The 25,989-nt window shown below is 54.7% G+C and overlaps 11 protein-coding genes across 11 annotated transcripts; 4 read left to right on the top strand and 7 right to left on the bottom strand.

Annotated features, from left to right (window-relative positions):
• Positions 1–34: 34 nt before the first annotated feature.
• On the bottom strand, positions 35–286 carry UV8b_00200 (uncharacterized protein; the record flags this gene model as incomplete). Its single annotated transcript, XM_043137698.1, has 1 exon — positions 35–286. The coding sequence occupies one exon, from the start codon at positions 284–286 to the stop codon at positions 35–37; it is 252 nt and encodes an 83-aa protein (XP_042993632.1).
• Positions 287–996: 710 nt separating this feature from the next.
• On the bottom strand, positions 997–1,470 carry UV8b_00199 (uncharacterized protein; the record flags this gene model as incomplete). The annotated part of the gene is made up of 1 exon (XM_043137697.1): positions 997–1,470. The coding sequence occupies one exon, from the start codon at positions 1,468–1,470 to the stop codon at positions 997–999; it is 474 nt and encodes a 157-aa protein (XP_042993631.1).
• Positions 1,471–2,976: 1,506 nt separating this feature from the next.
• UV8b_00198 (uncharacterized protein) lies at positions 2,977–3,306 on the top strand (the record flags this gene model as incomplete). The annotated part of the gene is made up of 2 exons (XM_043137696.1): positions 2,977–2,999; positions 3,114–3,306. The coding sequence occupies 2 exons, from the start codon at positions 2,977–2,979 to the stop codon at positions 3,304–3,306; spliced, it is 216 nt and encodes a 71-aa protein (XP_042993630.1).
• A 123-nt stretch (positions 3,307–3,429) lies between these two features.
• On the bottom strand, positions 3,430–4,905 carry UV8b_00197 (uncharacterized protein; the record flags this gene model as incomplete). Its single annotated transcript, XM_043137695.1, has 2 exons — positions 3,430–4,491; positions 4,588–4,905. 2 exons carry the CDS (start codon positions 4,903–4,905, stop codon positions 3,430–3,432), a joined length of 1,380 nt encoding a protein of 459 aa, XP_042993629.1.
• A 1,794-nt stretch (positions 4,906–6,699) lies between these two features.
• UV8b_00196 (uncharacterized protein) lies at positions 6,700–12,360 on the top strand (the record flags this gene model as incomplete). Its single annotated transcript, XM_043137694.1, has 2 exons — positions 6,700–7,965; positions 8,047–12,360. The coding sequence occupies 2 exons, from the start codon at positions 6,700–6,702 to the stop codon at positions 12,358–12,360; spliced, it is 5,580 nt and encodes a 1,859-aa protein (XP_042993628.1).
• A 1,386-nt stretch (positions 12,361–13,746) lies between these two features.
• Positions 13,747–14,935, bottom strand: UV8b_00195 (uncharacterized protein; the record flags this gene model as incomplete). Its single annotated transcript, XM_043137693.1, has 2 exons — positions 13,747–14,726; positions 14,815–14,935. 2 exons carry the CDS (start codon positions 14,933–14,935, stop codon positions 13,747–13,749), a joined length of 1,101 nt encoding a protein of 366 aa, XP_042993627.1.
• A 452-nt stretch (positions 14,936–15,387) lies between these two features.
• On the top strand, positions 15,388–16,315 carry UV8b_00194 (uncharacterized protein; the record flags this gene model as incomplete). The annotated part of the gene is made up of 2 exons (XM_043137692.1): positions 15,388–15,510; positions 15,632–16,315. The coding sequence occupies 2 exons, from the start codon at positions 15,388–15,390 to the stop codon at positions 16,313–16,315; spliced, it is 807 nt and encodes a 268-aa protein (XP_042993626.1).
• A 616-nt stretch (positions 16,316–16,931) lies between these two features.
• Positions 16,932–17,852, bottom strand: UV8b_00193 (uncharacterized protein; the record flags this gene model as incomplete). Its single annotated transcript, XM_043137691.1, has 2 exons — positions 16,932–17,724; positions 17,812–17,852. The coding sequence occupies 2 exons, from the start codon at positions 17,850–17,852 to the stop codon at positions 16,932–16,934; spliced, it is 834 nt and encodes a 277-aa protein (XP_042993625.1).
• A 931-nt stretch (positions 17,853–18,783) lies between these two features.
• On the top strand, positions 18,784–20,002 carry UV8b_00192 (uncharacterized protein; the record flags this gene model as incomplete). Its single annotated transcript, XM_043137690.1, has 4 exons — positions 18,784–18,963; positions 19,031–19,083; positions 19,151–19,392; positions 19,482–20,002. 4 exons carry the CDS (start codon positions 18,784–18,786, stop codon positions 20,000–20,002), a joined length of 996 nt encoding a protein of 331 aa, XP_042993624.1.
• Positions 20,003–20,496: 494 nt separating this feature from the next.
• Positions 20,497–21,448, bottom strand: UV8b_00191 (uncharacterized protein; the record flags this gene model as incomplete). Its single annotated transcript, XM_043137689.1, has 2 exons — positions 20,497–21,111; positions 21,236–21,448. The coding sequence occupies 2 exons, from the start codon at positions 21,446–21,448 to the stop codon at positions 20,497–20,499; spliced, it is 828 nt and encodes a 275-aa protein (XP_042993623.1).
• Positions 21,449–22,394: 946 nt separating this feature from the next.
• UV8b_00190 (uncharacterized protein) lies at positions 22,395–24,237 on the bottom strand (the record flags this gene model as incomplete). Its single annotated transcript, XM_043137688.1, has 2 exons — positions 22,395–23,669; positions 23,794–24,237. 2 exons carry the CDS (start codon positions 24,235–24,237, stop codon positions 22,395–22,397), a joined length of 1,719 nt encoding a protein of 572 aa, XP_042993622.1.
• Between the last annotated feature and the right edge of the window lie 1,752 nt (positions 24,238–25,989).

Here is a 25,989-nt window from a genome sequence, read left to right as displayed (position 1 = left end):
GTACCAGACTTCAGCTGGGGGCGGAGGAGTCAGACTAAGTGGGCGAGGCGGGCGGGCTGGCGGGTTGGTGCTGATGGCGGCGAAGCCAGACTTGCCGTCCACGCGATTTTGCTGCTTCCGCGACGTCGGTCTGCCAGAGTGGCGGCTGACATGACGCTCGTATCCATGGTGAGTCGCAGTCGCCGGGGCGGATTCGTCGCCGGGGGCTCGCCGTGTGAATGCCGTGTTTCGAACGTGCTGCACCCAGCCTGTCTCTGCACGCGCGCATATCCATCTGGTACATCATGCTTTGCTTCAGAAATTCCCCGACGGACCCTGATTCATCATGCCCGTGCCCGTGCCCATGCTCCATGCCCTCCAGACCACTCCCCGACATGTTTGCGCCCAGTCATCCTACTGCCAGTCCCCCCATCCGTTCCAGCGGCTACGCTGTCGTCACTCCATCCATCTCCACCAGCTCGCTCGGCGAGCGGCTCGTCCAGCCTCACACCCTCGCATCTGGTCGCCCCCCCCTCGAGCGCTTGCAAACACCCGGCTCGCCCACTCCGTTGCTGCCCGCACAATGGCCCCCGTCCACCTCCTCTCGGAGACAGGCCCGCGGCAGCTAAGCAGTGGGATTTGCCGTTGGTTCCCCCCCCCCAGGCCTGGTTCCGGCCAAAGTCCAACCTGGCGCTCTCCAGGCAGGACCGCAAGTCGGCATCACCCTTGGAGGGGGAGGTAGCCGAGGCTCACGGCGTCGCTACACAGTCTCCCGTTCTTCGTGGCGGCTGTCACGCCGTCCACGTCGGCAGGCGGTTGCGGACCCCGCCACGAAAACCTGAAAGCATCATGCAGGCAGGCAACCGAGAGCCTGTAGAGCCAGGACAGGGGCCGAACGGGCCCTGACCAAAGCAGGGTGCAGAGTCGAGTGCGGAGGACATGGCATGTTGCGGTCGTACGGATTACTCCAAAGTCCGTAGCTTGTTTTAACAATGATCAATCCATCACCGAGAGGGTTCATTCCGTGGTTTCAGTGAAAGCAGTTGACCACAGAACCCTCGGCTTCCGCTGCTTTCGGAGCGCATTCTCGCGAGTTTGTGCGAGAGCTCTCGGCACGCCTTGGTCAGGTCCGAGATGAGCCGTAACATCTGTTCGTAAGGCCCGGAAGTCGTTGACGACTGTGACCAGGGGCCTAGCCTCAGCGACACCGACTTGAGAATGGGCCTGCTGAAACAGGCGTTTTGCGTGGGCACCTCGCCGTCGTTTTTTCGTCGGCAAGCTGCTCGTCGTCGGTTGGCGGGCGCTTCCGTGTCGAAGTCTGTCAAAGGCGGCAAGGAGAGTCGCCGGCCTTGGAACGCGCACTGCAGGTTGAGCTCCGGTATTGTTGCCGAGAGCCGGCGGCGCGCTTCCGCCCTGTATGGCCGTCATCTGGCCGAGGTGCTTGCCTCGACAAAAGCTCACGTACATGGCCATTCTCGCCAGGCTACCCATGGTCACCCCTGCAGGACATGTCTTGGGCCGACTCCGCGGCACGACTTCGCCATGACCAAGAGACACCATACCTGGATCCCCGAGACTGCCATTTTGCATTTCTTGGGCGGCAGCCGTAGCCGTAGCTGCGCCTCAGAGACCCAGTGCATCGGCACGGCTCCGAGGGAAAGGTCATTGCCGTACAACGTGGCACCCAGAGCCAGGCAGAGTTGAAGCTGCTTGACAAACGACTTGACGCGCCTGGATTCTGCTAGTATCGCTCGCACTTTCAGCGAAACATGGGCACATGGAGGATACGGAGCGCGCCTGCGAATAAATCGAGGTAATTCTTTAGAAAGCTGGTCAGCCAGGTCCCTCGAGGGGATGGATTACCCAGGAGTCTCGGAGGACAGAAGGCGCAGTCTGTTTGTCTCGCTCTCGCAGCCCAGAGCCTTGCATTTGGTAATTTCTCCAAAGACTTGCGTCTTTTCAGTCTCTGCTTGGCTCGGCAGGTTGGTTTCTGCTGGCAGCTGCGGCGGTTCGATGAGCAGAGTTGTTATGGAGGAGGACCAGGCCGTCTCTTGTGTCCTTTTCGCACCCGCATTGCCTCCACATGCTCACCAAGTCAATCAATCCCACATTGGACAAAATGGCTGTTTCCGAAATATCTCATCCAAGGGAAACCGTACCAGCATGGGGTAGCACTACATCCGCCGTCCCGTCCCGTAGCTTGAGAGAGATTCCCGTCTTTGGAGTCACTGATGCGCACGACACTGGCAAGCTTGCCCCCCAGCTGTTGCACTCTGGCAGCCAAGCAGTCGCCCTTGTGCTGCAGAGGAGGGCGACTTCATTTTTCCTTGGGCGCTGTAGCAGGGGCAAGAATCGGCACATTGCCTGCCTGGGCTTGCGACTTGACCGCGGCTGCGACTTGTGCCCAGTCCGAGATCGCACTTCCATCCCCCTGGTTTGTCGCGGGAAGTGAGCGACGGCTGCGACGAGCTCTATCACGGATCACGGTTCGACTTGTTGAAGGAAAGCCCCGGCCAGCAGGCAAAGACAAAACACACACAGAGCTGCAACTGATGCGGACATGTCGGCAGTTTGAACGAACGAATTCACCCGCCGAGGCTCGAGCCTCGACAAACACGGGGCTGCGGCCTGGCCCCGGCATTGATTGGCCATGGTGTAGTTGGGTAATCACCAATCCATTTGCTTGCCCCCGAGCTTTTCAGATTGCTCATTGGTCCAACAGGCTGTATTGTATCGTATGTCATGTAAATCAACGGACATTGTATCCGTCATCACCGGATTGCATCACACAACCTTTGTTATCTTGTACACAGTGCGTCTTCATAATCCGTAGATACTTCTCCATGGCCAATCCCAAGGTACATACTCCGTAGACCAACGCACCACCCATCATACGCGACTGGACGGCAGAGTGGCGCTCATAGCAGCACTCTCCGGAACATCGTCCCATCGCCTCCCGTCTTCACACGATTTCACACATTCGTTTCATCTCACCAAATGCCCGCAGGTTGGAACATCAAGTACGATTGACTGTGATGAATCTACCGGGTAATCCAAATATCCAATGCATGCGGGAAATCCATCACTTCCTCCCAGCTTGAAACAGCAGATGCCGAGCTTGGCTGTGTGTGCAGGGGCACAAAATCCGAACCAACTGCTGCACCACGGGCGACAGAGATGCGAGTCACTGCGCGGAACCCAACGTCTCTCATCACCTTGAAATGCAGTGCTCCGTACCAAGTCAAGGGTCGTTGTACACAGGCAACCTCAGTTGCCTATCTTGCTTCCACCGAATGTAAATCAAACGAGCAGCCAGGCTGCCTTTAGTCTGTACAAACTTCCCCCCAGCCGCTCAATTACGAACTTTTGGCAATTCTATAGTATATGCGCGAATTCACCCCCCTTGCCCAACTGTGTGTCTCTCATGTCGCCGTCTCAGAGCTCGAATCCCTACAGGAGGAGCTCAAGAGGGTTCTCGATGACCTTCTTGAGCTCGCGGATCCACTCCGCACCCACGGCACCGTCGACAACTTTGTGGTCAAAGCTGGCCGTTACAGTAATCTGGTCATCCCATTCCACGTCAGTAGTGCCGTCTTCGTTCTCGACAGGTACCGCGACTTTCTTGGTAGTTCCAACGGCAAGAATGGCGGCTTGAGGAGGGTTGATGACGGCGGTGAAATGGTCCACGGCAGTGTTCATGCCCATGTTGGAGATGGAGATTGTGCCGCCCTGGTATTCCTCGGGTTTGAGCTTGTTGTCGCGAGCCTTCTTGGCTAGTTCCTTGACCTTTCCGGAAATGGACTCGAGGCCGCGAGCATCGACTCCCGTGACAATGGGAGTGATCAACCCAGTAGGAGTAGAGACGGCAACCGACACGTCCACCGTGTTGAACTGGCGGATGGAGCCATCGCGCCAGCTCGAGTTGACCGCGGGAACTTTTTTGCAGGCAGTGGCGATAGCCTTGATGAGGAAGTCGTTGACTGATAGCTTGTACTTTCCGTCGGCTGAGCTGTTCAGGGCCTGTCGAAGCTTGAGAAGCTTGGTGACGGAGAGAGAGCTGGTGACAAAGAAGTGCGGGTTCTTCTGGACCGATTCCTGGAGGCGGTTTGCAATGGTTTTGCGCATGCTGCTGAGGGGAATGTCTTCGTACGTGGCACCCGGCGTCGCCACAGCAGGGCTGCTGATGAGCTTCTTTACATCTTCTTCGGTAATCTTCCCCGCCTTTCCCGTGCCCTTGACGCCGTCGAGGCTGAGATTATTCTCGCGGGCGAGTCTCTTGGCAGCAGGGGCAGCGTTGGGTTCTCGGTCCAGGGCAGTTTCCAGCTTGCCTTGAGATGAGGAGTACTGTTCTGGTTCAGCAGAAGGTTCGGGTGCAGGCGGCGAATCGTCTTTCGTCTCTTGCTTTTCTTTCTTGGGCTGAGCGGCAGGCTGCGCATTGCCGCCAGCGTCCTCCAAGGTGAACTTTTCGAAAGCAGCGACATCGGCTCCTTCTTCGACAAGAATGGCAATGGGCTGCAGGTTTCCAGGGGTTAGTATCACGCAAAGAAAGAAAGGAGCGTCATTTTCGTGGCGATGAGCTGCCAGGTATGCAAGGGTGATGAGACTTACGCTGCCGACGGGGACGTCTTTCTCACCAGATTCTTTGAGAATTTTGGCAATTACGCCTTCTTCTTGGAACTCAAAGTCCATCTGAGCCTTATCGGTCTCAATCTCCACCAGGACATCTCCAGGAGCGATGGAATCACCTGCTTTCTTTTGCCAAGCACCTATATTGCCGGCTTGCATTGTGGGTGACAATGCGGGCATTTTAACAACTTGGTGATCTGGAAAGGACGCATAGTACCTCACGACATGGGGTGCAAAGCCGGTGCGCAGGGCATTGTAGGTTGGGGTGAGAACACGCTTCCGGATTGCGGCGCTGAGCATTTTGGAGCAAAAAAAAGAAAAGAAATGAAAAGAATAAAGAATAGACACTCTGGAAAAAAGCACTAGAAGTGACAAATGGATAATAAGGCGGCGGAAATGTCGCGGGTTTTCTTTCGGCCAACAAACGTGCACAGAATGAGCCCGCCCAGGGGAGAAGATTTTGATTGAGGCACCTGATTGAGGTCGGAATGGAGGGCTGGAGAGAGGCTTGGAGGCCAGGAGACGGGAGGTTGCGGCAGCGCGCGAATTGTTGATGGGGAATATCTTCCGAAGGCGACGGAGAAATCTTGGGGGTTTGTGGTTGGACCAAGGCCGTCCAAGAATTTTGCGTTGAGCTCAGTCGTTTGGAAGCTTTGGGACCTAAGCCCGTTTCGGGGGAAGACCCACAGGCGGTGGACAGCGGGCTAAGGCCGCTAAGGCCGCTAAGGCCACGATGGACAAGGGGTCTAGTTCCTCGCAGTGGGTTGGGTGAAGCTGCCAGTCACGTTACCCTAGCACCTCGAGGTCCAGTGGGTACCTATGTAGTGTCTTGGATGCTTATGCTTCAATGCAAGCTTCTGCGGCTCCAGCGTCTGAATACATATCTGTTTGTGGAAAAGAAACCGCCCTGCGCTTTGTTGCTCGGCAGCAGCATCTCGGGTGGCCAAACTGCTGCGAAAGAACAATGCCTTGACGGGTTTTGGCCGATTCTCTACTTGGCCGAAAAGGACTCGGCACCCACCTTTGGCGACGGCTTCTTTTTCTTCGAGTCTCAAACCCTGTGTGCACGTGTGTGCAGCGCAGAATCGCGGCTCGTCTACGGAGTATTGTCGTACAGTACAGTATACGGTTGCACTCACGAGTCGGGATGGTGCCCTACAACGTCGTGCAGAACCTGCTACCTGTGGCTTATAGAAGGTACCGCGAGCCGCTTGAGAGGCCCGAGACTTATGTTGGCTTCAATGTTGCATCCTGCTCTGTAGAGGGGGGTTGTTACTGACTGGAGACTGCCAACCAACTCGTCGTTGGAGCCGACTGCGTGTCGATAAAACAAGTCAGTGTGAGATGAAGCTCTATCCCGGAGCCTGCAGGAATAGATAGGAGATGCCTCCAGGCAGGCATTTCGCTGCAGCAATTTCTCAGAACATCAAGCCAACCCGGACGTGCATTGCACATTGCAGCTCGATTTGACTCTTTGGCTCTCGGCTCAGTCTGAACCTTGAGATGCCGACCCAAGGTCCCTGGAACCTATGAGCTATGGCTGTTGGTCGGAGTAAGTCGCCCCACTTCTTATCCCGCTACCCCCTCGAGTCGAGAGAAACTCTACTCCGTACAGATACGGAGTACGTGTACAATCAATCTCAGCCGCGCCGCGCCCTCAGCACCTACTACCTCCTACTACCTACCATGCGAGCTGCCTCCCGGTGATTGCCCATCTCCGTATTCTCTGAAGCATCCCGTCTCCTGCAGTTCAGACCGCTCGGGCTGCAGCATCTTCTTATTTGACACCGGGCTGCAATCTCATACAGTATTGTGCTTCCCCCCCCGTCCTCCCCCCCAAGAACGAGCCTCCCTTCAAGTGCTCCTCGAATACTTCGCTCCGACAAGATTCAGCCGTCTCTCCTCTCCCTTGATTTCGTTTCCCAGCGCCGCCTAATTTTGCCAGCGAACCACTGCATTGGTCAAATGCGCTTCTGAATTGTTCACCACGCCCTCCTAATCTTGCCCCCCTTCCCCCCACGCTGTTGCTAGCTCCTCTTTCAACCTTCTCTTACTTGATTCTCGAATGGCCGCTGGTCCTGCCCATGCTCCCCGATGAGCTCCCTCAAATTTCTGGTGTCCTCTCTGGATGCCATCGCGAGCTCGAAAGATGCACAACGCAATAAGCAGCTCGCCGAATCGACCCAAAAGGCCCAAGATGCCATCAAGGAGCAGGATGGGCATCCTGACCCTGAAGTTCTTTTCGCCCCCCTCCAGCTTGCTACCAAATCCAACAACCCGCAGTTGACGACGGCGGCGCTCGATTGCATCGGCAAGCTCATCTCGTCCTCGTACTTTTCACTACCAAGCAAAGACGACACAGGACCTGAACCTCACCAAGGCGCTGAAAGTATATCACCTCTGATAGACCGAGCCATCGATACAATATGCGACTGTTTTCAAGGAGAAACAACCGTTGTTGAGATTCAGCTGCAAATCGTCAAGTCGCTTTTGGCAGCCGTCTTGAGCGACAGGATCGTCGTTCATGGTGCTGGCCTCCTCAAAGCTGTTCGACAGGTGTACAATGTCTTCCTTCTGTCAAGGAGCACGGCAAACCAGCAGGTGGCCCAAGGTACCTTGACCCAAATGGTTGGCACAGTATTCGAGCGCGTCAAGACACGATTACACATGAAGGAATCCCGGCTACAGCTGAGCAATCTAAAGCATAGCGCAAGCAACGTCACGTTTGACCCAAGTGAGACGACCAACGACATACCTGTTGAAACAGACGGCAATGAGTCGCCATTGCCAGAGCTGGAAGCCGGCGCCTCGGAGCGGTCCAACGGTGGAGCCAAGCTGACGTTGAAAGATCTCGAGCATCGCAAGAGCTTTGACGATTCCACCCTCGGCGATGGGCCGACAATGGTCACCAGGTTGAAGTCGGCTGGAAAGGATGACGCGTCCACTTCCAGCCATCTTGGACCTCAGGGCTCAGCTCAAGAAGTCATGGAAGCCTTGGATGCTGAAGACGAAGTCTATGTACGGGATGCCTATCTCGTGTTTCGGTCATTCTGTAATCTCTCTACCAAGATTCTCCCTCCCGATCAGCTTTATGATTTACGCGGACAGCCAATGCGTTCGAAACTCATCTCTCTTCATCTCATCCACACGCTGCTCAACAACAATATTACCGTCTTCACCTCGCCGCTCTGCACCATCAAAAACTCCAAAAATAACGAGCCTACTTCTTTTCTGCAAGCCATTAAATTTTACCTATGCCTTAGCATTACTCGTAATGGCGCTACTTCTGTGGATCGTGTATTTGAAGTCTGCTCTGAGATATTTTGGTTAATGCTCAAGTTCATGAGAGCCTCATTCAAGGTACGTGACAAGGTGGCTTTGCCTTGTTAAAGAAGAAGAGGAAGAAAAAAATTTGTCTCGCTTTCCTAACACTTGCACTAGAAAGAGATTGAAGTGTTCTTGAACGAAATCTACTTGGCCCTTTTGTCGCGACGCAATGCACCCGTCTCGCAGAAGCTATACTTTGTTACTATACTTAATCGACTGTGCGCTGACCCGCGAGCGTTGGTTGAAACGTACTTGAATTATGATTGCGATCAAACCGTGGACAACATATTCCAGACCATGATAGAGGATCTTTCCAAGTTTTCCACAACACCCTTGACCATCACTACAATTAATGAGCAGGTATATGAGGAGTCGAGGTCCAAAATCTCACCGGCGAGCGAATGGCAACTGAAGGGCATACTACCGCCACCATTGACTGTTGCTCACATCATAACCTCCCAAGATGCCGAACCAGATTATCCCAAAGAGTATGCCCTGAAACGTGTGTCACTCGAGGCCTTGGTCGAAACCCTGCGATCGTTGGTAAACTGGTCCGCCTCTGTGCGATCCGATGGTGGAGACATGCTTCGACCGGACGGGGAAGCCAAGGCCTCCGTTGACGAGTTACGACCCTCTTTCGATCCTACTTTGAGCGACAGTGCGTCGCGACTTGAAACGCCCTTGCCGCCGTCTACTCCTGTCGTAGATGACGATCCGGATCATCTCGAAAAGGAAAAGGCCCGCAAGACGGCCCTCACCAATGCTATTACACAGTTCAACTTTAAACCCAAGAAAGGAATCAAGCTGCTAATCCGCGACGGGTTCATTATCAGCGATGGGCCTGCCGATATCGCCAACTTTCTCTTAAAGGAAGACAGGCTCGACAAGGCTCAAATCGGCGAATACTTGGGTGAAGGCGACCAACAAAATATTGACATCATGCACGCTTTTGTCGATGCAATGGACTTTACAAAGAAACGATTTGTTGACGCTCTCCGCCAGTTCCTGCAGGCATTTCGCTTGCCCGGTGAAGCTCAGAAAATTGACCGCTTCATGCTCAAGTTCGCGGAGCGCTACGTTATGGGGAATCCCAATGCTTTTGCGAACGCTGACACAGCCTACGTCCTTGCCTACTCCGTCATTATGCTAAACACCGACCAACACAGCAGCAAGATTGCCAAGAGAATGAGCAAGGAGGAGTTCATCAAGAATAACCGCGGCATCAACGACAACGCCGATCTTCCTGACGAGTACCTGATTAGCATCTACGATGAGATTGCGAGTAACGAAATTGTTCTCAAGAGCGAGCGTGAAGCTGCCGCGGCCGCCGGTTCCCCGGCGGCTCAACCAAGTGGTCTTGCTGGTATTGGCCAGGCCTTCTCCAACGTAGGGCGAGATCTGCAACGTGAAGCCTACGTGCAGCAGTCGGAAGAGATTTCGCTACGATCTGAGCAACTGTTTAAAAATCTTTTCAAGAGCCAGCGCCGCAACGCAGCCAAGGCGGGACTGAAGTTCATCCCGGCCACGTCCTTTAAGCATGTCCACTCTATGTTCGATGTGACCTGGATGTCCTTCTTCTCTGCCTTGTCTAGCCAGACTCAAAAATCTCACAACATCGAGGTCAATAAACTGTGCTTGGAAGGCATGAAACTCGCGACGAGAATCGCATGTTTCTTCGAGCTGTCTACTCCGCGGGAAGCGTTCATCTCGGCTTTGAGAAATACGACAAACTTGAACAACCCTCAAGATATCCAGGCAAAAAACATTGAAGCCCTAAAGGTCATTCTAGAATTAGGGCAGAGCGAAGGAAATCTTTTACGGGCGTCCTGGAAAGATATCCTCATGTGCATCAGCCAGCTTGATCGGCTGCAACTCATCACGGGAGGTGTTGACGAAAGCGCAATTCCAGATGTCTCTCAAGCGCGATTCGTGCCGGCGTCGAGAACTGATAGCGGCGACTCGAGGTTAGCCACGCAACCAAGACAGAGGACCAGGCAACGAGCTGGGACCGGGCCGAGGGGGTTCTCCAATGAAATTGCGCTGGAAAGCCGATCGGACGGCTTTGTCCGCAGCGTGGATCGGATCTTTACAAACACGGCGAACCTGTCGGGTGAGTCCATCGTGCACTTTGCAAAGGCCTTGACAGAAGTTAGTTGGGCGGAAATCAAGGCTTCCGGCTCCAACGATTCGCCCAGAACCTACAGCCTGCAGAAGATTGTCGAAATCAGCTACTACAACATGAAGCGTGTCCGCTTCGAATGGACCAACATCTGGGATGTACTCGGAGAGCATTTCAACGAAGTGGGATGCCATAACAACATGAACATAGTCTTCTTCGCACTGGACTCGCTTCGCCAGCTGTCTATGCGATTCATGGAGATTGAGGAGCTGGCGGGCTTCAAGTTTCAAAAGGATTTTCTGAAGCCCTTTGAACACGTCCTCGCAAATTCACAAAACGTCACAGTCAAGGATCTGGTCCTGCGCTGCCTCATTCAAATGATCCAGGCACGGGGGGATAATATCCGTTCCGGCTGGAGAACCATGTTTGGTGTGTTTACGGTGGCGGCCAGAGAGACGCACGAGAGTATCGTGAATCTCGCCTTTGAGAACGTCAACCTCGTCTACAGGACGAAGTTCGGGGTGGTGATATCGCAAGGTGCCTTTACAGACCTCGTTGTCTGTCTCACCGAATTCTCCAAAAACCTCAAGTTTCAAAAGAAGAGTCTCGCGGCGCTGGAACTGCTCAAGTCCGTTATACCGGCCATGCTCAAGACCCCCGAGTGCCCCCTCTCACACAGGTACGGCAGCGCTCACGGGGTGGGGGAACGGGACAAGATTGCGGGAAAGACGATGGAAAGTGCCAAGAAGGCGTTGGCCAACACGTCGGTCGAGGAAGGCTTTTGGTTCCCGGTCTTGTTTGCCTTCCACGATGTGCTCATGACGGGAGAGGACTTGGAGGTGCGGTCAAACGCGCTCGAGTACTTCTTCGCTGCCCTCATCAAGTACGGAGGAGATTTCACCTCAGATTTCTGGGACATTCTTTGGCGCCAACAGCTCTACCCGATATTCATGGTCCTGAGGTCGAAACCAGAACTGAGCAACGTCTTGAACCACGAGGAGCTTTCCGTCTGGCTTTCCACCACAATGATCCAAGCGCTCCGCAACATGATTACGCTGTTTACCCACTACTTTGAGTCTCTCGAGTACATGCTGGATCGGTTTCTCGAGCTGCTGGCCCTCTGCATCTGCCAGGAAAACGACACCATATCCCGAATCGGCAGCAACTGCCTGCAGCAGCTCATCCTGAAAAACGTGACCAAGTTCACGCCTGACCACTGGGCCAAGATTGTGGGGGCCTTTTGCGAACTCTTTGAACGCACCACCGCGTACCAGTTGTTCACAGCCACAAACATGGGCTCAGGATCTGCCCTGTCCCTGCCCGCCACGAACGGGTTCGACTTTTCCGGGGCTCTGAGTCCCCCCGCCGAGACGATGTCCGTGGGCGAAAAGTCGCTCAAAGTCAACCGGACAGATGACGGCGCAGCGACCGCCAGGGACGAGCCCATCGTCCCTCCCCAAACATCGCCCAAGCCACTCGGCGACGATGCTGACACGCCTGGCGGCGGCAGCGGCGGCGGCATTGCGGGACAGCCGCTGGAAGAGTTCAAGCCGACCTCGAGCCTCCAACAGCAACCCGTCGTCGTCACTGCCGCAAGGAGGCGCTTCTTCAACCGCATCATATCGCGCTGCGTACTGCAGCTGCTCATGATTGAGACGGTTCACGAGCTCTTCGGCAACGACAGCGTCTACACGCACATCCCGTCCCCCGAGCTGCTGCGACTGATGGCGCTGCTCAAGCGGTCCTTCCAGTTCGCCCGCCGCTTCAACGAGGATAAGGAGCTCCGAATGAAGCTGTGGCGAGAGGGCTTCATGAAGCAGCCACCGAACCTCCTGAAGCAGGAGAGCGGCTCCGCAGCAACGTACGTGTCCATCCTGTTCAGGATGTTTGCGGACAACGCGCCGGAACGGCTGGAGAGCCGCCCCGACATCGAGGCCGCCCTGGTGCCGCTCTGCAAGGACATTATCCAGGGATACTCGGCCCTGGCGGAGGAGTCGCAGCAGCGCAACATCATGGCATGGCGTCCCGTGGTGGTGGACGTGCTGGAGGGCTTCGCCAGCTTCCCGGACGACGTGTTCCGGTCCCACATGCGAGCATGCTACCCGCTGGCCATCAACCTGCTGACCAAGGACCTCGGCCAAGATTTGCGCGCGGCGCTGCTGGTGGTTTTGCGGCGCGTCGGCGAAGTCGGCTTCGGCATCGAGGGCATGGGCAAGGGCGACGGAGGGCGCAGGGAGAGCGTCGCGAGTGAGCTGGCGCCCGAGGATGCCGGCGCTGGCCAGGACGCATCCGCCATGAAGATGCTGTAGAGTAGGGCACTTTCCAACCCCCCATTGTTTTCCGTTCCCTCTTTTTCTGCAGTGGCACGGCGTTTGTGGCAGGAGATAGAAAAGAAAGGCACTGTTTCCGCGTCTGCGCAATCTGCGATTGCTCATCTTGTTTGTACCTGGCAACGGATCCATGCGCCCTTGTTCGAAGTATTCGTGGCTGCTTGTTTTGATGTTGTCGATGCCCGTGCCCTCGACCTTGGACGTGTCTGTCAACAACTCTCACACTCGAGGTCTGAGCGCAGCCCTGGGGAGTCGCACCCCGCCTACGAGAACCGGAGACACGATGCTCGAGTCTTTATGTTTTGTTTTCGCTTCGGGAGCAGTAGATGTGTCGCTTGCGCTGTAATGCTCGCCACCACGTGCAGTCGGCACAGCCCACGGGATGGAACGCACGTCGACGGTGCTCGAGTCACAATGTCTAGCTAGGTATATGCTGTCTAGCACCAAGAGCAAGCTGGGTATTTGTCCTGTCGAAAAGCCAAGAATATATGTATGTCTATCGGACCGTCGGATAGCTGAGTAAACGGTCGGACGTGGCACGCGTGCGCGACGCGAGGACTGTTTGGTGGTTTATTTTTGACGTTTGCGCAGTTGTGAGGCCGGTTGGGAGGAAGCTCTGCTTACTTGGGGTGTGGCATAGGCATGGGATATAATACAAGTATCGTTTGGAGTCATTCAGCAGCTAGGGTAGCGGCATGTTGAACTTGTTACTATTCGGCTGAAACTCCCCTCGAACACCATTTCGGCCTTGGATACGTTAAATTCAAGGCCACGACTTGATTCAAGGCCGGAATCTTTGCGCGAGGGGACTTACAGCCCCATAGCAATAAGGTAATGACATATCGATACCCTCCCTAGCTGCTGCATAACTTCCAAGGATGAAATCTAGGTCCAAGGTCTAACGACTACAATTCACCCCATCCACGTGCCACCTTACTCTCACTTTACTATAACGAAGAGATCCAGCCTCCCTGCCAGTTTGCCGTGTGATAGATAGTCTAAGCAATATATGTCCAGCGGTTCTGATGGTTTGACGGATCGAGTTTCATCTCACGGGGGGGGGGGGGGGTTCCGGGACTATAGCTTCCTCTTTTAGACAGTCGTAAGCGGACGATCTGGCGGCTGCGGATCGACAGCGGTTGCTAGAAATGCGCAAGGGGGTGTGCATGGCGCTCGGAATTGTACAGCAGCTTTTGTCAAGAATAGCCCTGGTTGGCCAATTGTCGCAGTTCAGTCCTGTTTCCGCAGGGTCCGGCGTCGGGAGAAACGGTCCTTCCTTATTGCGTCCGCTCGAAGCCCGATGCATCATCCAACGTTGACCACCCTTTCGTCGCCCCGGTGTCACCCGCAGAAGCACTGCCGACCCTAGTCCAGCAAATCGGCAATGTATGCTCGCAAGGGCTCCGCTTCTTCCTCCGTCGTCCGATCAGGTAAAGACCGGAGCGCGGCCTCCAGCTCACGGTCGAGGCGGGTTGCCGACTTGACGAGTTTTCCGATGAGGACATCGGCTTCTGCGGACCGTGCCGATACTTTCATGATGCTGACAAAAGTCTCGAAGAAATCTATGAGGGTCAGGTGCATCAACACGTCGGAGCGGTTCACCATTCCAAGCGCAGCCCATTGGAGCAACCCCTGCCCGACGTCACCTTCCACGGCGGCGCCTACAGGCAGCGCGAAAACATCAGAAACCACGGCCTGGCTCAGGGCGCGAATGTTCAAGACACTGAGGCGGGGGAGGAGGCGCAACAGCCGGCCCTGGGAAATGGTGACTTGGCGGTCGGAAAGCACGGGCTCCGGATTCCCTGGGAGGGACGCAGCAGAACAACGCGCGTGTATCAGCCGCAGAATCGGCCCCTTGCCGAGAACGAGCCGCCAGAGCCGGCCGTGTCCAGGCAGACTCCGCTTGGCGACTTCTGCGGCGGGGACCCGCCTTCCGGGCCTCGAGCCGTCGAGGAGGCGGTTGTCGGGGACTTCGCAATCCGTCTCGAGCACATCTCCGAGAACCCTGGCGGCGCGCTCTCCAACGCCTACGTCCGGGCTGGCTAGCCAGCATCGGACGAGGGCTTCGACGACTTCGGGCAGCGTGCTCAGAATGGAGGCATCGGATGGAGAGGCCGCGGCCTTGCTGGTGATTGCCAGCGCTAGAAGGTTGGCCCCGGCGAGAGGTGAAGCCAGAGCGGCCAGCAGCGACGACGGCTCGGCAACGCCGAGAGCCTGGGTAAAGGATAGCGGAGAGAGGAGCTTGATGGTCAGGGATAGCAGCGGCGTCGGATCCTGCGTGGTGGATTTCAGAATGTTTGCCAGCGGCGGCAGCAAGGTGGGTAAGAGGGGAGGAATGTTGTCCTCTGGTCCGCCGCGAATGAATCAGCACTCAGCTCAGACCGCGGTCAGCCGCCGGCCCGGGGAGGTGAAGGGTTTCACCATGACACTGACCAGTGAGTTGTAGCTCCACATCGTCCAGGAGTTTTGCGTCGGGGGGAAGCGCAGGGTCAATCGCTAGCTGCTGAAGATGAGCCTGCAGTTCCGAGATGCCAGATATTGGAGTATTGTCCATGACTGCGTGTTGGGAGCCCGCTCTGGTATACGCCAGGCAGGGTCAGCTCTTCCGATCCGGCTCCCGGTCTTGGAAGGGGGTGATGTCGATAGGGCTAGTCCGTCTGGATGAACTGTTGCGGCATCACCACGGCGTTGGAGCCGAGGTTCGAGTTGTCAGTGCTGTTGTTTACTCTTGCTTCACGGCTAAGCGTCAAGGGAAGCGACTGCACGGTACTTGCCATAGCGGGGCACCGCGGGGCACAACTGGTCCATGGCGGACCTAATTCCGCGCAACCGGCCCCCCACCCCCCACCATTGCATTGCAGCCCGTGGTTGGTCCTTGAACTCGGAGCGTTTCCACGCCTTTGCAGAATCCCGCTCCGAACCAAAAGTCCCGAAAGCAACTCCTCGAGTCCACCGCGGCCGCGACTTGCCACTTCCAACACTGCAGAGTCGACGTCGCAGTCGCCAATGTCAAGAGGTGGTCGAGGAGGCAGAGGCGGAGGCAGAGGTGGAGCTAGAGGCGGTGGGCGACCAAACGTGCCCTGGGACGTTGGCGATGAGCCAGATGCCAGGCCATCAGAGTTATTCCCGGTAGGTGGTTCCTGAATCCCTGGCGTCTTTCTGCCATCCAAGCCCCATTGTCTCATGCGAGCGCGAAAAAGACAAACTCGCGACTGATTCTTCTTTTCTCACCCTTCTCTCATCATGTTAGCACTATGCGGTTCCGACGCCGCGAGACCTGTCCGGTGCCGAGATCGACGCCGTCCAGCATTATCTTCTCCTCCGACACCAGATCCACTCGTCACCGCTCTACACCTCCAAGAAAAACTCGCTCGACGACCCTACCTGCCCGAAAATACTCTACGGACAGGCCCAGATGAATGCGCGCTACGGAGTCAAGAACAAAGCATCCGTGGACCCCTTCACCGCCATGCCCACCTATTCCCAGAAGTTCGTCCGGGAAGAGCGAGCGCTGCCCGACTGGACGGCCCGCCCGATATGCCGCGAGCTGTTCCCCGCCGAGCTGCTGGATACCGTCGAGCCGGAAGACGGCCTGGGTGTGCGCAAGAAACGCAGGCTGGAGCTGAGCCGGGTTAGCGCTCTGCCCGGTGCCGAAGAGGCGTTCGGGATGGCATCGTTGGATGGCGACCCCGACGAGACTTCTGCGGGCGCCAAAAACGGGAGGAATCTGTTGGAGAAGCTAGATGCGATGCGTGATGACGAGGGCGACGAAGGTGCAGAACTGGATGATGAGGAAGGGCTGGAGAACGAGGACGAGGACGAAGCTTACGATGACGAGGATGCAGGCGATTACGACGCCGAGAATTACTTTGACAACGGTGATGACATGGGCGATGATTATGGTGACGGAGACGATGGCGAGGGGACGTATTAGCATGCAAGAGGGACTACTATAGTCATGTTTATCTGCCTGCAGTCCTTTGCGTGGACGGACCGCGGGCCGCATTGCATGTCCAGACAGATACCCCATCCCTACGCAACACCCACCATAGACCGAAGACAAGGGCGCGAGCATTTCATCAGCATTGAAACAGTGCTTTTCCAGCTTCATGGCCGAGGGCCTGCAGACTCCATTCGCCGCCCCGCGTCCTCTACCCTGTTATTTACATGAAAAGTATTTGAAGGACAAGCCCCGACATGGACTACGCAGACGTTGCCGATGAAAAAAGCCCTTGGCGACGAGACTGAGGGGTCTGTCTCGGCGGCGATCGAGTCCAACGTTGCCATTGCACAACTGAAGATGACGACGCACTTCAGTTGAAGGAATACTATGCGCAATAGTTGAAGACGTTGCCAGTCCAAAAAAGAAAAGAAAAGAAAAGAAAAAAGAATGGAAGGAAGGAAGAAGGAAGAAAGAAAGACAGCTCCAGAGGTTTACAGAGCTTGCGCCTTGGTAAAGAATCCCGGGCGGGTAACCCAAAGGCAAGACCCATGCATTGATATTTCCCCACTTGTTGCCAAGGATTGCAGATGATGCATCGATTTGAGCGTCAACCTGTCATTCCCGTAGCGTACGCGTCACTGTCAAGAATCCCTACTTGCAATCTTGACAACCGCTCGCGAGTGTCGGCAATCTGGCCAGCTTGAGCAATAATGGCATTCCCCATTTCTCTGAGTGCGGACAAGATTTGCCCGAGCTGATCTTGCACAGCGCCCGCCGAGGCGGCGTTACGGTCCCGCAGGTTCCTGATTTGCTCATACAGTCCGTTCTCGACCCCTGGCATATCTCTTTCAATCTCGGCCCTGTAATCGTCCAGCCGTTTCTTGTGCTTCTCGACATCGTCGCAGACACGGTTGAAATAAGTGATGAGGTCTTGCGCGTTGGCATGAGCTGCAGAAGCATCGTTGGCATCGGGATCGGTGGATTGCGCCGGGCCTGCAAAAAGTCCTGTTTGATGGTAGTGTGTCGGCAGTTTCAGGTTGTCGGTAGCCTTAAAAGAAAGCTGGGCGTCTGAAATATTCTTCTTTGTCATGCCTTGCAGGACTTTGACTGTTTGGATGTCTCCGTTCAAAGCAGCTTGAGCCGTCCTGAATTTGGATTCGACAAACTTGACGTCCCTCCCAAGCTGCTCAATGTCTCTCCTATGCTGAGGCATAAACTCTCCAATCTCGTCCTTCATTTTGATGACGCGCTGGATGCCCTTGTCTATGAGAGCGATCTCGTCTTGCACGGGTTTGGCAAGTTCTTCAAATCTCGTACGCGGCCGAAGATTGTCATAGTTGATTTGGACGGCAGGTACTACTTGGGCTGTTGTCTGAGCTTGTTGCGGCTGCGTCTGGACGCTGTTTCGCTCCACCTCACATGATTAGTCCTCGTGAGCTTCTAGAAGGCGCAAGCCGAGGCAGGATGGGACGGAATCGTAAACTTACAACAAACCACCCGAGGTTGTTGCTTGTGATTGTCCAAACATACCTCCGGCTGTTGGAGCAGCTGCTTGAGTATTGGCCGTTGACGCCCCAAAAAGCCCACCACCTGTCTGTTGCGGCTGCGGCTGCGGCTGCTGCTGCTGCTGTTGTGTCGTTGGGTTGCCGCCAAAGAGTCCTCCACTTGGTGCTGGTTGGGTTTGCGTCTGAGTAGACGCAGCCCCAAAAAGCCCAGTGCCAGTATTAATACTGCTCTGTTGGGTCGGTTGGCTGCTTGAAATTCCTCCAAAAAGCCCGCCCGTGGTGCCAGTCTGCCCAGTTGGTCCTGTTGCTGCCGTTGTTGAGGAGCCGAACAAGCCAGTGCCTGTTTTTGGTTGCGTGCTTCCAAACAAACCTCCTGTTGTCGCCATTGCGCCAGTCGCTGACGAGGCCGGACTCGCGGGCGTGCCTTGAGACCCGAAATAGTGCTCTTCTGGCGGGTGATTGAGATGTCGACGTGGTTCTGAGGAGCAAAACAGTTAGAAAGGGCGAGCTTTTTCAAAGCAACGGCCAATACCATACAGCAACCGTTCGAGAGACGAATCGCGTACAGAAGCGATGATATGTGAAGTGTACGATGATTAAAGAATTAGCAGCACAACACTAACACAGAATTGGCGGCAGAATTTGGTTGTGAGGCCGCCTAGTGCACTGCAGACCGCGCAAGGGATGTTGAAAATGGCTGATTTATTCAGCAGATGGTTCTCACTTTTCGCGACGCGAGGCTGCCTGCTGGGTGGGCTTACATAGCACACTAACTCAAGCAGGTGAAAGCGGGACTGCAGGGCCTCTGATAGGCCCCGCGGCAACCAGCCATCAAACCTCTTGGAGACGTAGGTCCGTTACGGATCTTGAACCAACTAGAACCACAATAACCTGCTCAACAATCCTTTCCGCGTCTCGTCGTCAATCCTACCACATCTTCGCTCGACGCGAAAAATGAGCTCGGACATGTCGGAACACGAAATGGAAATGGACGAAGGCGACGACCTCTACGAACCAGAGGAGCCAAAAGTCGAGCAAGAAACCAACAAGAACCCCGTATCCAAAACAGAAGAGCTCGAGGAGGGCGAAGAGGAGGACGAGAGTGGTGCAATGGACGAGGACGAGGACGACTCGGTACGTTCCATATGGAACCTATGTGCGGTAATCAGGAACCAGGCGCTGATGGTTGTTTGACGCGCAGGACATCGACATTATTACCGAGCGGAAAGACGGCACAACGGCCGCGCCTCCCACGTGAGCTTTCGGAGCCGTTTCCTTGGGATTCGTAACCCTGCCGGGTTCGTGCTGACTCTTGCTTCAGTCAGTCAAAGTATAGTGACATTCGAAATATTCCTCAGCGATCGACGTCGGGCGAATCACCCGCCAAACCCGCGGCAGCCAAGAGGGAGAGTGAGTCCAAGTCGTCCAACGGTGCCTTGAACGTGGCAGCCCCGAGCGCGGATCAAGCTTCTGCAGCCGCGTCAAAGTCCACGATTGACATCAACGCGAATCCGGTGTACCCAAGCGCCGGCAAACCTATCACTCAAGTGAATATTGACGAAGGTGAGAATCGATAGAGTCTCTGGATGCCGCAAGTCGCCTGGCGAAACGAGAATGGGAAAAAAAGAAATCTAATGTTTCGTCGTGCATAGATCTTCCAGACAATGAAAAGCCATGGAGGAAGCCAGGAACCGACATCAGCGACTACTTCAACTACGGCTTTGACGAGTTCACCTGGGCTTTGTATGCCGCCAAGCAGGAGAGCATCCGGGGAGAGTTTGGAGCAGACTCTTTTGCGTCTAACAACAAGAAGATGATGGAGGACTTTCACAACATGATGATGATGGGCGGCATGGGCATGCCTGGTGGCGGCAGCGGCGGGGGGGCTGCAATGCCTGGTATGGAGGGTATACCCCCCGAGATGCAGGCCATGATGCAGCAGATGATGGCGTCGGGCATGGATCCTTCCCAGATTGATCCCAGCCAAATGAGCGCCATGTTCTCGGGAATGCAGGCCGGAGGTGCGGGCCCTGCAAGCCAAGGAAATCAGGGACAAAATTTCGGGGGCGGATTCGGTGGCAACCAGGGAGGCTACGGGTATGATCAAGGCATGATTGCGGGTGGCGGTGGCCGCGGTGGCTTCGGCGGACGAGGACGCCGAGGACGCTGGTGAAAGCACATGTGCTGGGATCAAGAATAGTGCATGATGCTGAAAAGAGAGAGAACAAAAAGGGCATATTTGGGACGGGAATGGGCACCGGCGTACGGCGTTGAATGTGTGGAATGGCGACTTTTCCTCAGACTTGGTTCTCCTGTTGCAGTTGCGCATCGTACTTGACATCAACAGAGTAACCGCCCTTGAAGTCAACAGCTGGTAGTTGGCTGAAACTCCTTTTGCAGTTTGCCCAAACCGCCACATCTTGTCGAGAACAACCCACATGATGTTGTTCGTCGGCACATGTCAAAGCATTCAGAACGTTCGGTTTCTTGAAAGAAAAAAAAAACACGTTGACATGAAGATTTGACTTCGTGCTACGTTAGGGGTATCACACCAGCTCAACACGAAGAAAGAAGAGAAACCAAGAAGACGAAAATTTCCCAGGACGCTCGAAAGGACGAGGTTTTGTCTTATACATGGAGCGCCAGGGATCAAAGTCGAGTCATTTTTCATGTTGGGATGAAATGCTGGGAGTCTAGCTCCTGTTGCTCAAATGACTGCGGGAAGGCAGCAAGCCCGGCGACGATGCCGACTGCCATGATGAGGACGGAGATGATGGACCAAATGATGCCCCAACACTGCGAAGAACCGCCGTACCGCTCGGCGAAAACGCTGGCGTCGGAAGAGTTGACTTTTCGGACGACGAGATCGTCGCAGATGTCCCACACGCTGTACAACGAGGACATGACGCCGATGAAGAGGACGACAAACCGCAGCGCCTGAGCGTGCGCTATGAACCAGCAAGCAATGAGGAGGCAGACGGCGAGCAGCACGGTAAGCATGGTCAGCCAGTCACGTTTCCCCCACCATATTGTCAGGAGGAAGCACACGGCCAGGACGAAGCTGGCTCCCTTGGAAGCTACAATGTTGAAGCCGCAAAAGGTGAGCAGAGCTCCGATGAGGGAGGAGCCCAGATAACCAGCGGGTAGGGTGATGGCACTGATCCCACCAGTCATGAGAGTTGCACCGCCTTCGTTTGGATCGAGGCTGATAGACTCGACTTTGCCGCCGGTGAGAATGGCTGTGATGGCGTGACCGAATTCGTGAAAGGCAATGACTAGCATCTGAATGGGGTGCGTCAGCGGAAAAGAAGGCCGAGGGGCACAAGAGCCATGCGGCTAGAATCATCGGGGCGCAGTATGGCAGGCGCAAGAAGTTTTCTTCATGACAAACAATGCTCAAACTCACTTTGAAAGGCCAAAGGATCAGCTTCAAATACGGCACGTTCCAGAGGATGGCAATGCAGACAACGTAGGCGGCGATGATACCCAGAGTAACTTGCTGCGTGTGCGTAGGGTTTGCCAAATCTCGGGGAGACAACGAATAAAGGGAGGGGTGTTTGGTATCGACACGACTGGCGATTGAGTGTAGGGAGCTGGCCAAAATGATTGGGGGCGCCATTTTCAAGAGAATAAGGGGTCTGTTTCTAGGACTTTTCTTTCCAAAAATGGGCGCAAGAGGATCTCGACTAAAGCGACGTCCAAAATATCCGGATTGAAGGCATCAACAAGATAGCGCGACGGGTGATGTCCTTGACTGCCTGTGGTCGATTATCAATGGCAGCTAAGAGATGAAGGCGAATGAAACAAGTGACGGAGCTTTCAAGGGCCATAAAGATACAAACCAAGAAAGTAAAATGAAGATGCAGGAAAACGACAGACACAAAGCATTGCTGACAATCCACGACGTTTGACGGCCCAGCCTTATGTCGCTGGTTGGAAATCGGATGGCGGGGCATTCCTGAGCGAGGGCGGGCGGCCATGGCAGGGGTCAGGGAGAGGCTCAGGGGTGACTGGCCGCTGACGACTTGCCCCAGCCTCTTCAGCAACGTGCCATGGTGGCTTGGCCGGCTCGGCTTGGTGAATGGCATTGACGGCCTTAAGAGCCGCCTTGTTTTGGGAGGGCTAGGTGGGTTCGATGGGTTCGATAGGCCCGGCGCCCCCCCCTCCCCCCCCAAATGGATCAATTTGATCTGATGTTGACGCGGCAATCGTGTTGGTGAGATGGGCCTGGCCTGGAGGCTGTGCCAAGTGGAGCCCAGCCTCCGCTCCCCAAAGCGTCAACGCAACGACAATCCTATTATGTTTCGACTTCAACTAGGCTAAGGCTCACAAACCCTTACTACCACTACCAGCTCGTGCGAGACTGTCTTTTACGACGTATTGTGTCGACGGGTTGCTGGGGGAAAGCTACGGGCCTAACCCCAGTCTTGACATAATTATCGCGTAGCTGGCTCTGTCGATTCCTTTACTTGTTTGCGGCAATCAACGTAGAAAAGCCTTAGACTCGCGACTTGAGTCCTCCAGGGTCTTTCCTTTTGCGGGGACTCTTGCGCGGTGAAGATTCTTCATACCCATCGCAACAAGTGATTGATGTCCTCGGACGCCATGTTCTTGGTGGATTGATTTCCGTACACGAGCCCATCCCTGCTCTCCATGCCGGCCCAGCTGCTTTTCAAGGCATTCACTCGAATGCTGACATGCACACCTTTGGGCAGGTCGCACATATCCAAGACCATCAAAGTCAATGGCCAGGTAGGGAAAAACGTCACCGTGCCACTGTCGATCCCTCCCTCGAGAAACACTTCCAGCATTGAGCGGTCCAAAACACCACTCATTGACCACGATCCATTCTGCCCAAGGCTGGACGCAGAGAATTTGTCGGTGAAGAAGACGTTGTCAAAGCCCTTGGCACCTCCTCTGTCAAGGTAAAACTGCGATAATCCACCCAAGTAGTAGCCGCCTCGTATATACTCGGCGGTCACGGGGCTGACAAATTTAAACTTCAGAGCTGCCAGCTTCGATATCCCCTGCTTCGGTATCCCGGTCACGTTGGCTTCCCAATACACAGCGTTGGAAGTCACGTGGGAGAAGTCAACAGTGACATTTCCGTTGGCATGGCGTTCGTGGGCCGCCAAGGTCTCCCCCATGATCGGCCTCATGTTGTAGGGATAGTTGACCCATTTCCAGCCGACGCGCTCCGTCTTTGTCAGGTAGGTGCGCCGCGGTAGAGTCATTGCGCCCAGCCAGTTCTCCACATCGGAAGGCGCTGACTCTGCGTACTCCCAGTTAGACGCCCACGCGATAAAGACTGGGTCCTCGTCATCGGGGGTGCCGTAGAAGAACTGCCCGGCATAGTTGTCTTTGCCCAAATCCGCGATTCTGGCAACCGAGTCAACAGCCTCGAAGTGAGTTCCGTTGAACCTTCCAGGGTAATATTCCGTGATGGACCCACCCAAGGGAGCGCCGGGGTTGATACTGATGAGTAGAGTCCACATGTCGTGCTGTCTGTGGCCCCTTTCATCACGGTACGTCATGCGTACCAGGTTAGGACACTCCCACTGAAAGCCGAGGAGTCCGGGAAGAGTGAAGTTGCTTGCATGACTCCAGGTGATGAGATCTGGCGATGTGTATATTCCGATGGTGAGTTCTTCCGAATACGCTACCACCATGACCCAGTGAAGGTGGTACCGAATTACCTTGGGATCACGAAATTGCGAAGAGGTACTGTGTATGACGGGGTTGTTGGCGTATGGAGTGAAGTGGAAGCCACCGTCACGGGAGTACGCAATCGCCTGAGTTTGCGGACCAGGGTTTCCATCAGCATCGTACTCAGCCAAGGTCTTTTTTTCACGCAAGGTCAGTATGCGGATGTTTTGATCGAAGATGCCGAGCAGAGATGAATTGAGCCATTCAGAAATATCATGCAGTGGGAATGGCCAAGACAGGGAGTCTGTATGAGCTCACATAGATTGCGACGACGCCGTTTTCTTGATTAGGAAAGAAACCTGACGTGTTGTTTGTATCTACAACGGCACTTCCTGAGTAAATATAGACATTCTTCCTGGGGGGGAACAAAGCAAGTGGCTGATTTGTCCAGTGGTACAAGTCTTGGGAGGTAGCATGCCCCCAGTGTTGGTTCGTTGCCGTGTTGCCTGTAGGATTGTGCTGATAATACATGTGCCAGGTACCGTTTCCATCTCTGAATAAGCCGTTCGGGTCATTCAAGAAGTGTTTTGGGGCTGAGAAGTGAACTTGCGGTCTGTATTGACCTCTATAATCGCCAACGAGGGGAGCCTTCGATGGCACATCAGGCTCGACCTGAGGAGCGTTTGTCGGACCATTTTGTGACTGACTCCGCACACCAGACAACAAGGAGCAGCTGAGAGTAATGACGGCTCTATATCTCATGATCAAGAAAGAAGAAGTCGAGCGAGTAGAGAGCTAAGGATTAGGCTTGCAGAGCAGCGTAGAGTGAGCATGTAATCCCGTGATCCCGTGGGCGTCCTAGCCAAAAGAGGCACTATTTATGTCTCTGTTCGTCTTAGTCTCAACAGGCTACAAAACCAACGCCGGAGGATAGAGTACCTGCATAGCTTTGGCCCTCGAAATTGAAGCGCATGAGACTAGACATCCCATCCCGTATCCGAAGAATTTAAGGTGCTACGCAGATCTTGTCCTTTTTGGTCGACTGCCGGTCCGACGAGACCCGAAGTCAGTTATTCTTGTCAGTGGACGGGCCTGGCTAGACTCCAACCACTCCCACTCCATCCATTACTTGGATCGTGGGGAAGCTCGCGTGCCGATTTCCCGTATTCTAGCCTATAACTGACTCTTAACGCTCGGTGCTTCCATCTCTGTAGAACTGCGGCCGCGAGTTTGGATGCCGTGGCGTGGCCCTACCAAAAATCACCCTTTCTCTTACTAGGGACGTGAGGAGATTTGGTGCTTCGGATTCGCGCACTAGGGCAGCTACTTCGAAGTGGGAGGGCAGAATTGTGGCGCAGAACATAACCTCTCACCGACTGCGATACTTGCTCCGGGGGTAATAATCAGGGAAACCCCCGGCCGTACCCCCGTGTCGCAGGAAAGGAAAGAAAAAGGAAATGAAATTGAAGGCGAAAAAACATCCAGCAAGGATGAAGCTTGGCGGGCTGCAGTTTTGCACTTTGCGCATTCATGCCCATGGTAAAGGGCCTCTCTTTTCCGATTACTTGTCGGCGAAGCTGAAGATACTCTTGCAAGGAAAAGAAAAAGATATTCGTGTACGTGCTACTCTGCATGAGCAGCAAGTCGTACTCCGTAGACGTCGCAATATTGCAGAGAACTTGTGGGGTCTATTATTATATTATGTATTCATGTATGTATCTCCTTCAAAGTTCAGGCTGGATTGATGACACGGGAGCAACCGGACCCGCCCGCACACCGCTACACGTACTCCCCACACTAATGCTTAGCCTACGGAGTACGTACTCAGTACTGCATTAGGTACATATACACTTGTACTGTACCTGTTGGTCATCATCCCATTACACTTTTGCACCAAAGTGTGAAAGATCAACGATTCCCTGCAAATTTGTCTAGGGCTGGCCCTTGTAGCTAGTCTGAAGGAGCTGCTGTCATGGCACAGCGTGGCATAGTCGTGCGTCGTAAAAAGACTGGGGGCTAACCCGACGCTGACGCTCTATTTGCCGTAGTGTCGATCCTCGCTCATCCTTGTCTGTCAGTCACGACAGGTGGCCAGCACAGAGCTTTTCACCTTTCAAACTATCACCGTCTCCCAATAACCTGTTTAGGAGCTCGGATATCAAGGCGAGGAGGGTAACGAATGCGAAACCTCAAGAGTAAAGTTACTTGTAAGCCTGATAAACTCCGCAGACAGCCGAAGGACCGCATGGCCTTTCACTTGGAGCAACATCGGTTGAGAAGGGGGCCTACCCTCCCACTTTCCTACAGTTGAAGAGTACGGAGCATAATACAATAATCATGGCCAAAGATGTCGTCGGATTAGTCGCCGAGTTCAGTAACTCACTGTGTTGCAGTGATATTCCGATATCCTGCCTCTGCCTGAACTGCGTGTCTAAGCCTACCAAACATTTTTAGGTTTGCACCGAAAACCAAGATTTAGATCAGAATTTCGAGACTTGTATGGAGTATTCTGCA

This window comes from Ustilaginoidea virens, chromosome 1 (assembly GCF_000687475.1).
Source record: "Ustilaginoidea virens chromosome 1, complete sequence".
In the NCBI taxonomy this organism is placed as follows: domain Eukaryota; kingdom Fungi; phylum Ascomycota; class Sordariomycetes; order Hypocreales; family Clavicipitaceae; genus Ustilaginoidea; species Ustilaginoidea virens.
This window is presented reverse-complemented; position numbering and strand designations above follow the sequence as displayed.